Source organism: Canis lupus, chromosome 29, assembly GCF_048164855.1.
Source record: "Canis lupus baileyi chromosome 29, mCanLup2.hap1, whole genome shotgun sequence".
In the NCBI taxonomy this organism is placed as follows: Eukaryota; Metazoa; Chordata; class Mammalia; order Carnivora; family Canidae; genus Canis; species Canis lupus.
In genome coordinates this window covers 26,740,661-26,752,800 of record NC_132866.1, presented here as the reverse complement: position 1 = coordinate 26,752,800, position 12,140 = coordinate 26,740,661, and the positions used below count along the sequence as shown (strand labels likewise).

At 40.6% G+C, this 12,140-nt stretch overlaps 1 protein-coding gene across 9 annotated transcripts in view; it reads right to left on the bottom strand.

The window, feature by feature from the left end:
- ARMH3 (armadillo like helical domain containing 3) overlaps nucleotides 1-12,140 on the bottom strand; it is a 181,713-nt gene that overhangs the window by 122,231 nt on the left and 47,342 nt on the right. For all 9 annotated transcript variants that reach the window (XM_072805589.1, XM_072805591.1, XM_072805593.1 and 6 more), the window contains 4 exons: nucleotides 11,477-11,535; nucleotides 9,835-9,900; nucleotides 8,913-8,982; nucleotides 7,592-7,652 (listed from right to left, as the gene is read on the bottom strand). In XM_072805589.1, the coding sequence (XP_072661690.1) occupies nucleotides 7,592-7,652; nucleotides 8,913-8,982; nucleotides 9,835-9,900; nucleotides 11,477-11,535 (256 nt within the window). The remainder of the gene's footprint in view (nucleotides 1-7,591; nucleotides 7,653-8,912; nucleotides 8,983-9,834; nucleotides 9,901-11,476; nucleotides 11,536-12,140) is intronic.

Below are 12,140 nucleotides of genomic sequence, written 5' to 3'. Positions count from 1 at the left end.
AATGTATAACCACTTTGGAAAACAGTTTAGTAGTTCTTCATAATGTTAGACATAGAGTTACCACATAACCCCCCAATTCCACTACTAGGTATATACACACAAAAAATGAAACATATATCCATACCAAAACTTGTACATGGATGTTGATAGCAGCATTATTCATAACAGCTGAAGATAAAAACAACTCAAATGTCTATCAACTGACAAACTAGTAAATAATGCAATGGAATAGTAACTGATGAATGGATAAATAATACAATGGAACAGTACTCAGCCACAGAAAGGAATAAAGTACTAATACATGCCACAACACAGACAAACCTTGAAAACATGTCACAAAAGGTCATATGACATGATTTCATTTATATCAAATGTATAAACAGAAAGTAGATTGGGAGTGGGAAGGCAGCAACAGAGGTCCAAGGATTAGACTGTACCCCTCTGAAAATTCAGGCTCATCACACAACCCAAAAGATACAGAAGAAACTGTCAGACTTAAATCTTCATTCATTCATTCATTCATTCATTCATTCATTCAACAAATACTGTTTACCAACTAAAGATCTAGCACTTGGGGTACCTGGCTGGCTTAGTTGGAAGAGTGTACAATTCTTGATCTTGGGGCTGTGAGTTCAAGCGCCATGTTGGGTGTGGAGATTGCTTGAACAAATAAAAAACTTTTAAAATTTTTCAAAAAAATTAAATAAACATCTAGCACTTAATTAGAACTAAACTGTCAAGTTCCTGGAAACTAGACCCAGATAACCTGCTAGTTTCAGGCAAATGAAAGAGGCTTTCCTCTTGAAACTGTTTTGACATGAAAGAATGGGCAGATGGGATCCCTGGGTGGCGCAGCGGTTTAGCGCCTGCCTTTGGCCCAGGGCGCGATCCTGGAGACCTGGGATCGAATCCCACGTCGGGCTCCCGGTGCATGGAGCCTGCTTCTCCCTCTGCCTATGCCTCTGCCTCTCTCTCTGTGTGTGTGTGACTATCATAAAAAATAAAAAAAATAAAAGAATGGGCAGAGAAAACTGAAATAGAAGATACAAAATAAAGCAAGGCAAAAAGTGCAGGGCACAAAGTGGCTCCTCTCCACCTACTATTTCCCAAACGCAATTCAGCTGAAAGGCAGCTTCAACTAAAGAGTACTTTTGGACTCTCGTAGTTTCTATGGTTTTATTCTGAGACCAAGAGTAACCTAAGATCCTACAGCAGACACGTCATGGAATCAATCTGACAGGTCATGGAATCAAGTGAAAGTAGAGGTAGCTAATTTCTTCTTAGGCTTCCTAGCAGAGGGGGAAAAGAGGAGGGCAAAAAAATCAAACCAAAATGAAAAAACACTACAATCCTCCCTCTGTGGAACAGGAGCCAAAAACACACCTAGAAGAATTAAATTAAAGTGCCTAACAACATAATGACACAAATGAAATCAACTAAATTTGTAAATTGACATCCTGGAAGTTTTCAAAATATTCCCAGTAATGGGCTTGCACTGCTACCTTACCAGCCTATTCAACTTGCCCCATGATTTAGATCTCTGTTCTTCCCACTCCTTATAGCTCTAAGTGGTCTTGTAGGAGGCCTTCAGATCAGAATTATAAAAGTACTATATAACAGATCTCTCTTTCTCTCTCTTTTTTATCTATTTAAGGAGGTTCCACACCCAATGTGGGACTTGAACTCATGACCCTGAGATCTACCAACTGAGCCAGCCAGGTGCCCCTATAATATGTCTCTCTTAAAAGACTTCAGTATCCTCAGGAGTGATATTAAAAATATTTTACAAACCATAGAGAAATATAAATACAGAAATCAATACATACATCAAAAATTTAAATAACTCTTTTATTCTCTTAATAAACTAAACTGTATCAAAACTGCTTACCAAATGACATAAATTATAGTATAAATCACCCTAATAGTTTTCAAATCAATTGTTGATTTTTATTTAAAAACATTTTTTAAAGATTTTATTTATTTATTCATGAGAGACACAAAGAGAGAGGCAGAGACACAACACAGGTAGAGGGAGAAACAGGCTCCCCTCGGGGAGCCCGATGTGGGACTCGATCCAGAACCCTGGGACCATGACCTAAGCCAAAAGCAGATGCTCAACCACTGAGCCATGCAGGTGCCCCTCAATTGTTGATTTTTAGATATTGTGGTGTGATCTTCTCTTTGATGCAGTTGTCACTAGCTACAAGATGTCCTAGTTCAAGCCATGATTTAATTTAGGAATATGTAAATTCCTCTATCAACTTCTCCATTAAATTGATAGTCATTAGGGACCTGGTACCGACAGGTTTGTTGCAGCTCGACTGAAAATGCCAGCCCAGCCCTTAGCCCCTGTGGAGCAGCAAGGAAACCCTACCCGTGCTTCTTCCCCTGCTGCCACCACCCTCTGGTTCAAAGGCTATCAATACTCACTCTGACACTGTTCTAAAGCTCTGTTTTTGCCTCTGCAGCCACCCAGCCTGGTGGTCTCAATAACTTATACTATTTACTGAGCTAGAATAAAAACTTTAACAATTGCTACAATCTTAAAAATACACACTGACAGGCAGCCCAGGTGGCTCAGTGGTTTAGCGCCACCATTAGCCCAGGGCATGATCCTGGAGACCCCGGATCAAGTCCCACATCAGGCTCCCAGCACGGAGCCTGTTTCTCCCTCTGCCCCTGTCTCTGCCTCTCTCTCTCTCTCTCTCTCTCTCTCTCTCTCTCTCATGAATAAATAAATAAAATCTTTAAAAATAAATAAATAAAATATATTTAAAAAAATACATACTGGCTGAATTACTCCAGATGTATTGCTTCTTTGGGTTTTTTATGCACATAGTGGTTTCCTATTTCAACATGAGATTGTTCTGCTTTAACCTGAAGTCTTCTTTTTTTTCTTTTAAAGAATTTATTTATTTATTTATTTATTTATTTATTTCGCAGAGAGAGAGAGAGAGGCAGAAACACAGGCAGAGGGAGAAGCAGGCTTCATGCAGGGAGCCCAATGTGGGACTCAATCCCAGGACTCCAGGATCACGCCCTGAGCCAAAGGCAGATGCCCAACCACTGAGCCACCCAGGCGTCCCATAACCTGAAGTCTTCTTGAGGGGTCTACTCAAGTCTCTACTTTCTTCCGGTGCCTACTTCCAGGTTTGGGAATCTCTTACTGAGAAAGAGAGTTTACTCTCTTCAGGGAAATAGCCTCTGAAATTCTCCTCACTCCTAACTCCTGTGGCAGCAGTGGGAGTGGCAGCGAGAATCAAGAAACACAATGAGGAGTGAAATTAACTGGTTAAGTTTCCTCACCTCTTATTGCTCCATCTCTCCTTCTCTCTCTCTCTTTGGTATAAGCACTTTTTCTCATTATTACTTTACCTACAGCATTTATAAACTGATGTGAAATTGTTTCATTGCTGACCCAGATTCTGGTTTTGAGTATTAAGTCTTTCCACACTCCCTATTTCTTCATATTTCACCAGAAGGATTATAAACTTATCTGAAATGGCAGAAATTCATTTTGCTTTCAATTTCTCATTCTGCGGTATGCTGCTGTAAAGCAGTACATAATGAGAAGTGAGAGAAACAACCTGGCCTGATGCCCAGCTGGGAGTAGAGCAATTCACCTAAAAAGGACTTGATGCTCCAAAAGCCAAAATCTGGGAAGAGGGTTGGAGGAGGGGGTGGGGAGATCTGGATATATTCCCACTGGTAGTAAGGAATTTGAAAGTGTATTCAGCCTGAGGTTGGGACCTCTGTTCAGCCTCTGTCAGCTTGATGCTTCATTATCTTTTCCATCTTCCCTAACCTCAGGACATTCAATTGAGGAGCAGGTGGAAAAAGCAACTGAGAAAGCAAGGCAATACCAAAAACGGTAGTAATTGGGCGGGGGGGGGGGGGGGGGGGGTAGTTAAAATATTTATGTCAATCAGGTTCATTGGCTGTCATGTGAGGGTCTGAGTAGTCAGCCACATACCTGTAACTCGACATGCTGAACTTCACACCATCTTATCATGTCATCCCACCTTCAACTGTTTAGCATCCACCACTTAATCTACTCTCCTATGCTTCTTCCATGCACCGTACACTCTAATCATACCAAATTACTTTCTACTTTCCGAACATGCCACACTTTCAAGCCTCCAAGCCTTTGAACATGCTGGTCCCCTGCTTGGCATGTCCCTCCTCCACTCTTCTATACAGAAAACTCCCACGGTTTCTTCATGACTCAGGTCAAATGCAACCTTCTCTGTTATCTCCTCTGATGCCCCAGTCAGTATTAGTCACACTGTTCAAATCCTTCTTTTGTCACTTATCACAGTAGTAGTTAAGAGTACTTAACTACTGTGGTCAGAGAGACTTGAGTCTGAATCGTGGTGATGCAACTTATTCAGTGTGCCACTATGATAGCCAGCCTGCAAGACGGCCCCCAGTGGTCCCCACCTCCTGGCATTTACATCCTTATGTAGTCCCTTCCTACATTGTATCAGGGTTGGTCTATGGGACCAAGAGAAATGGTATGTCATTTGAGATATTATAAAAGACATTATGGCTTCCATCTTGGTCTCTCACTTCCTTCTTTCTCTCTTGGATTACTTGTGTTGGAGCAGGTTAGCTGCTGCAGTGGGCAGCCCTATGAAGAGGCCCACATGGCAAGGAACTAAGGTTTGCCAACAACATGTAAGTAAACTTGGAAGAAAATTCTCCAGCCTGGAGTAGAGCCTCAGATGCCTATAGGCCCAGCTAACACTGTTGGGTTTTGTTTTTTGTTTTGTTTTTAAGATTTATTTATTTATTTGAGAGAGGGAGAGTGCATCTGTGCACAAGCACATGAGAAGAGGGGCAAAGGGAAAGGGAGTGGAAGAGGGAAAGAATCCCAAGCAGACTCTGCACTAAGTGCAAAGCCCAACTCAGGGCTCAATCTCACAACGCATGAGATCATGACCTAAGCAGAAACCAAGAGTCGGATGCTCAACTGAGCCCCCCAGGCACCCCGCAGCTAACACTCTGACTGAATCCTTGTGAGAAACCCTATGCCAAAACTACCCAGCTAAGCTGCTTCTGGATTTCTCAACCACAGATACTGTCAGATAACAACGTGTTTTAAACTACTCAGTTTGGGGATCCCTGGGTGGCTCAGCGGTTTAGCGCCTGCCTTTGGCCCAGGGTGTGATCCTGGAGTCCCGGGATCGAGTCCCACGTCGGGCTCCCGGCATGGAGCCTGCTTCTCCCTCCTCCTGTGTCTCTGCCTCTCTCTCTCTCTCTATGTCTATCATAAATAAATAAATAAATAAATAAATAAATAAATAAATAAATAAATAAATCTTTAAAAAAAATAAATAAACTACTCAGTTTGGGGTCATTTGTACACAGCAATAGAAAACTAATACACTGGAGAAAGGATGGCAACAGGCTTGGATTTACTTATTTTTATTGTTTTTTTTTTTTTTTAAGATTTTATTTATTCATGAGAGACACACAGAGAGGCTGAGACATAGGCAGAGGGAGAAGAAGCAGGCTCCATGCAGGAGCCTGACATGGGACTCAATCCTGGAACTCCAGGATCATGTCCTGAGCCGAAGGCAGACACCCAACCGCTGAGCCATCCAGGCATCTCCAGCCTCGGATTTACAATAAGAAAAGCTGAGTTCAGGTCCAGACAATGGTGCTTAGTAACAGAATAACCCTAGACAAAGCAACTCAATCTCTAGAGTCTAAGTTTCCATACCTGGAAAATGAGAAAACTGAGACTATAATAATATACTATAAGGTAAATAGCATGTCCTAAAACTAGAACATAAGATAACCAAGCTACAAATAAAGTCTGTAGTAAAACAAATCTGATCCCTAAAGTGCTGAGGTTCAGAGATATGCCTAAAACAAGCTGAAAACTTATCTAATTGGTGTTATAAAAAAAGCAGCTTTCATGGTATTTGAATTAAAATAAAGAAGTGGGGGGGGGGAGGAAGGGGCTGGGTGGCTCAGTTGGTTAAGCAGCTGCCTTCAGCTTAAGTCATGGTCCCAGGGTTCTGGGATCAAGCCCCACATGGGGCTCTCTACTCAGCAGGGAGCCTACCTCTCCCCACATGGGGCTCTCCACTCAGCAGGGAGCCTACCTCTCCCTAGCCCCCACTCAAGCTCTCTCTCTCGCTCTCTCAAATAAATAAAATCTTTAAAAATAAATAAATAAAATAAGGAATCAGGCTTACTTCTAAACACCAGGAAAAAAAAAAAAAAAGCTGCAAACAGAAAAATGCAAACTTGCAGAGTGCCTGGGCAGCTCAGTTGGTTAAGCATCTGCCTTTGGCTAAAGTCACAATCCCAGGGTCCTGGGATCAAGCCCCCATTGGGTTCCCTGCTCATTGGAGAGTCTGCTTGTCCCCCTCCCTCTGCCCCACCTCCCCAACTCATGCTCTCTCTCAAATAAATAAATAAAATCTTTTAAAAAGAAAAGAAAAATGCAAACTGCAACCTACTTACCTAAAAGTAAAGTTTGTATTATTATTTCAGATCTAGGAAACCAAGACTATATGACATGACCTGCAAGCAGTCTAAAAAGCTGGAGGTCTACTCTATTCAGAGTAAAATCTTTTATACCTCCCCAGATCTCAGACCTACCACTGGAATGAGGCACATGGACACTGGTGTTTACCAAATTGCTCTCTTGCTGAAAAAAGGGGAAGTAGCAATTCTGTTATCATACTCAATTCAGATGCTTTCTGAGGTAAAAAGGTAATATATATATTTGGGATCACACTAATGGAGCACAGCTCTTCTTGGGCATTAAAGATAAGAATGCAGAAACAGCAAAGGAGAGAAAAAGCCTTAAGGCTTAAACTTTATTGAAATACGATGATTTTCAGTTGCCTCTAGTTATGATGGCTGTGAAGAATTTCGATAATCTGATCTCCTCAGGAGGCAGGAATCTCCCAGCCAGGCCACTATACATATAATTTGCTTACCTAGAATAATTCTGACTAGGCTGCTAGGCAATATAGGCTAACAACAGACAAGAAGCTCTATTTCTCAGGCCTTTCCCTATCTTCTAAATACTGCTGACTACTTTGATACCAAAGCCCAGGGATGACTAAGTAGCTTGCTGGTATTCCACATCTTTGGATTACAGCAGTCACCCATAATCACTACTTCAGTGCATCAGCCCTGTTCTTGATGTAATGTGCCTAAAGTGATAATAAAGATATGTGCAGGGGATCCCTGGGTGGCTCAGTGGTTTGGCGCCTGCCTTTGGCCCAGGGCGCGATCCTGGAGTCCCGGGATCGAGTCCCATGTCAGGCTCCCTGCATGGAGCCTGCTTCTCCCTCCGCCTGTGTCTCTGCCTCTCTCTCTCTCTCTGTCTATCATAAATAAATAAATAAATCTTAAAAAAAAAAAAAAAAAGATATGTGCAGAATCTATTTTACTTTTTCCCTCTTCTGCAAAGATGTATAAACCCAGGCCATAAAATGCTCCCTGATACTTCTCCAAACACAAATGAGTTTTTCCTGAAGTATATACAGAATCTTGTGACTATAAATTCCTATCACTCAATTCTATAAAATAGATTTGTACACATTAAGTGAACCATGGTACTTACACATACAGATCCATAGGAAACTCCTTCATCATGTGTGTTACAATAAACTCTACCATCAGGTCTGAATGGGAAAAGGAGAACAATGAAGTCAATCAGAATGAAATGCATTCCTCGCCTTTGAGTTGGAAAGAAACCTCAGTATACCTTGCACTCATGCTGAATGGCAACCACTAATCACATCTTTATTCACATGGACTGAAATTTATTTTATGTAAGGTACTTGTTGCAACACTTTTCAACACCTGCCACTTGTAAAATAACAAGAAAATTAGCTCACTCTCCTGCTTCCAGAAGTATACCTTGACCTACCAATAAATTTAGATACACAGATTTCATTACACAGATAATTTGTACCATGACACTAATGCAAAATGCCAGAGGGAAATCATATTCTGAGAACTGAGTGATGAGGCAAGCAAAGAAGAAATTATGTATCACATCCATGTAACCAAAGACTCCACTCTGAAGTTATGTCACTCTATCTCATCTCATGATCATGCTGTTTGACAGATATTGACTGAACTGGTCTATGGGACTCTGGCTCAATAGAGGCTTATTATATAGTCTTAATTGCTGTTTCTAAAATCAAGTAGATTTAGGAACTAGGGCTGACTATCCAAGTGAAATGGGATTAAGAGTTCAAATCATTCCCCTGAGGGAAATGAAGAATTCTGGGCAGACAAAATCACCTAAGACAAAACCCCCTACTGTCAGCCTCATCTCAGCTTAATTTATTCAGAGGAAATTTTGTATGTCCGAACCGTGAATTTTAAGCCTCCTGGCAAGCTGACACATCAATTTGGACCAAGAAGGGAATGAAGAATTTGGAATTTTGATCAGGAATAAGATATTTTATAAATTTAAATCATGTATCAGGCTTGGACTTAGCCATTTATGTCCCTGGAAAGATCTTTATCTTTAAACAAGAGAATTCTTTTTTTTTTTTTAAGATTTTATTTATTTATTCATGAGATACACAAAGAGAGAGGCAGAGACACAGGAAGAGGGAGGAGAAGCAGGCTCCATGCAGACAGCCCCATGCGGGACTTGATCCTGGGACTTTGAGATCACACCCTGAGAGCCAAAGGCAGATGCTCAACTGCTGAGCCACCCAGGTGTCCCAAGAGAGCTCTTTAATTGAACATTCTATTCGTTGGAGCTGCTTTACCAAACTGAATAATAAACATGGTTTCTTAGACCAGAGAAGAAACATACTAGTACCTTCTCTGAGGGAGAAGCAAATCAACCAGGATCTATCCCTCCTCCTAATCATGAAAATCTGTCACTGGCTCAGAAAAATGCCAATTTTGATGAGACTCACCCAGTACTGCACACACCAAGGGACGGCAGGGAAGGTTCTTGTCTGCTGCCTTCTTCCTGTGTCTCATAGGCTTCACACAAAAAAGAAATGAAGTTAGTAGACATCTGAACTGGCATCCAAAGGCTCATCATCACATTTTTCATGCAAATAAAATCACTACTACAGAGATGCTACCTTTTCTTTCTTTTTCTAGTGATGGGGGTAGGGTGGGGCAGGGAGGACTTGTTAAATGCTTCTCAGTTATCAATGCAGGCCTGTGACAAAAACACAATTCACAGCAAGACAACAGCTCCAAAGGGCACTGGGGCATACTACAATGGGAAAGCTGTCGCTTTTACTTTGATTTTATCTATACAAGTGACATTACTAACAACAAAAGAAGTATACTGGTATTTTTCTTTGAAAAAATAATAAAAAGAAAAGAAGAAGGTAACTGTGTAGAGGCAGCAACAGTAGCAGTTGCAAAAAAAAAAGTGAGTTCAAATATAAATCTCAACATGGTATTTTTAAATATATCTCCAAGTTTTAAGTAATTCCCTGGTATCTTCATATTCTATTTCCCCCGCTTCTCAGATAAATAAAACAGCATCTGGTCTTAACTAATCAAAGGTCATACTACATTTTGAAAACAAAAGGTTTAGGCCCATCTCCTAGTTGAAATCTACGTTACTGATACATTCTAATATTACTGCCATGGGAATATGGTTGTGGATCTTTCCATCCTGTCTTGAGTAGAGCTCTGTGACACGGAAAAAATCCCAACAACAGGCATGGGCCTGCTGAACAGCAGTTAAGCAAAAGCCCTTTAGTACAACATTCCACCCACATTTGTTCTAAATAGGATCAATTTCATCCTCCCCAATCCTGCCAACATACCAAAAATTTCCTCTAAGAAAAATCAAGAAACAAAAGTCACACCTACCATTCTGTGTAAGTTTACTCGAAAATTCATATTGTCATCATGCAAAAATGCATTGGCATACTGATCCTTAAAATAAGATATAGAGAAAAAGAAATGAGAGCCATACTTAGGAAACAGTTTATCATCTATCATACTTGCTAAAAATCCTTGCATTTTAAGAACTACTTTCAAGGACCAGTTGGAGACCAAATAGGATGAGCCTAGAGTCTTAATGTCAAACCCTACTTAAGCCATGAGATTTTAATTGGGTATAATTTCCTAGTGTGTCTCTAACTGGTCAAAAATCTCTCAGCAAATTACAAACAATAAAAAATTAAGGCATAAGGACTTGAGGCAAATGCTGAGAAGACTCTGTTTTCCTATTTTCTCTTCCTTCCCATCTGCCCAAGGAGCCTACTCTGGGACAGCTTGAAGGTTTCATCAGGGCTGCAGGATACATGTGCAGACTCCATGATTAAGAAGAAAGGTCTGCACTCTGCCGGGAATGGGATTGGCACAGCAGGAAAAAACAGCTACACAGGAAGCATGGCAGTAGGCAAGTCCCTGTCTATCTCTGGCTTTGCTGAAGACTGATGGAAAATCAAAAACCTCTCACCCATGGATCGGTAATATACATCCTGCAGCCCTTTCCCAACACCTTTTCTGAAGATCTGACATGCCTACAGACTCCAATTACTAGGAATTGTTACAATTTGTGAAAAACAACTTCTTTAAAGATTTTCTTAGAGTTTTTGAAAAGCAATTACAGCAGGCCCATTGCTAATAAGTAGCTCTTCTATAATCAGCTACCCATAACCTTGTGAAAAATAGGTCATCTTTTCACAACATAAAAAGGGAAAGGCTGAGCAAGATCTTTACTCTATGTGGACCACCTTTACTATTTTTAAGACAAAAGATCAAAGTAAGGGATAGTAAAGGGGGAAGCTAAAGCAAAAATTTAGCTCTAAACTGCCTCAAGTTCTGTCCATAATCTCAGGTATGGGCCTAGGTAATACCCTTAGGGCCCTGTGGTTTTTGTTTTGTTTTGTTTTGTTTTTCTTTTTTACACCTGTGTTGCCACCAGGTGAGCTCAGGCCTAATTCATCCAACCAAAAGAGCCTCCTTATAAAGCACATCTTATTCTTACCTTTGGGCTCTTTTCCGTCACCAAAGTGCAATAAGCCCAACTTTACTCCATTTCCAATTCCCCTCTTTCCACTTTTCTACCCACTACGCCCCACAGGAAACTCGAACTCCTTTTCTCATTTTGCTAAATGCAAAAGATCCAACATGAGCAGCTTCAAAAGGGCAAGATTATTTTTCCTACAGAGGCTTAAATCTCTTATTTAAAACTCTGAAGAGCTCTGATCTTCCAGTTTGAAATCACTGCAGTTATCATAACATGATTTGTTATTAATTCATCCAGTCATCCAGACTCATTGAGCCTCTACTGTGTGCTAGACACTAAGAATATACTGGTGAAGGAACAAAATACTTGCTATCAGGCTTACATTCTAGTGGGAGGAGACAGACAATACAAAGAGGAAAGATTTTCTTTCCCAAGCTTTAGGAACCTAAAAGTTAGGAACAGGAGATGAAGGACAGAAAAAAAGATAGCACTCTGTAAGAGACTAACTAATATCAGAAGACTATTGACACCTACCTCTGCAATACATGTAAGTATAATCAGACAGAGTTTGCCACTGTGAAGCCGGTGCTCATCTGTAAAGGAAAAATAAACAAACCCTTCTCTCTGTATCATCCAAACCATGTTGGATGTTTCTATAGAGAATAAAGATGTGTATCATCAAAAAGAACATTTCTACTTTCCCCCTCACAACAAAAGTCCTGAATGAAAATCAAGGTTCTACTAGAGTAATTCTTGCTTTTCTACTAGGCAAAAGAATTCCTTAGAAGATTTTTTTCTAAAATATTCTGGCAATCTGAAGGATAGCTAATCATCTTCCTGAAAATCTAATTATTATACTGGTTCCTACTATCATGGCCCAAATCAGAGCCATGCTTCTGTACCAACCCTTTGCTTCCAAATAGTCCCTTCCTCACCCCTTCCCATCCATCAGCTGTAAGCACAACCATCTATAGCAACGTCCCACAAAATCTAGATTGGTTTTATACCTATTCACAGCAAACTAGCAGTGGAATCTGAAACAAATTAACTGAAAACCAAGGTCCAGTCTCTGTCTTCCCTTGTACTATACACACTACTTATGACCAGGAAGGCTGTGAACTCTTCATCGTATTTCTTTTCTTCCTGCCAAAGTTTTTCACTCTACAAGTATTTACTTAGTACCTACCATGTGGCAGGC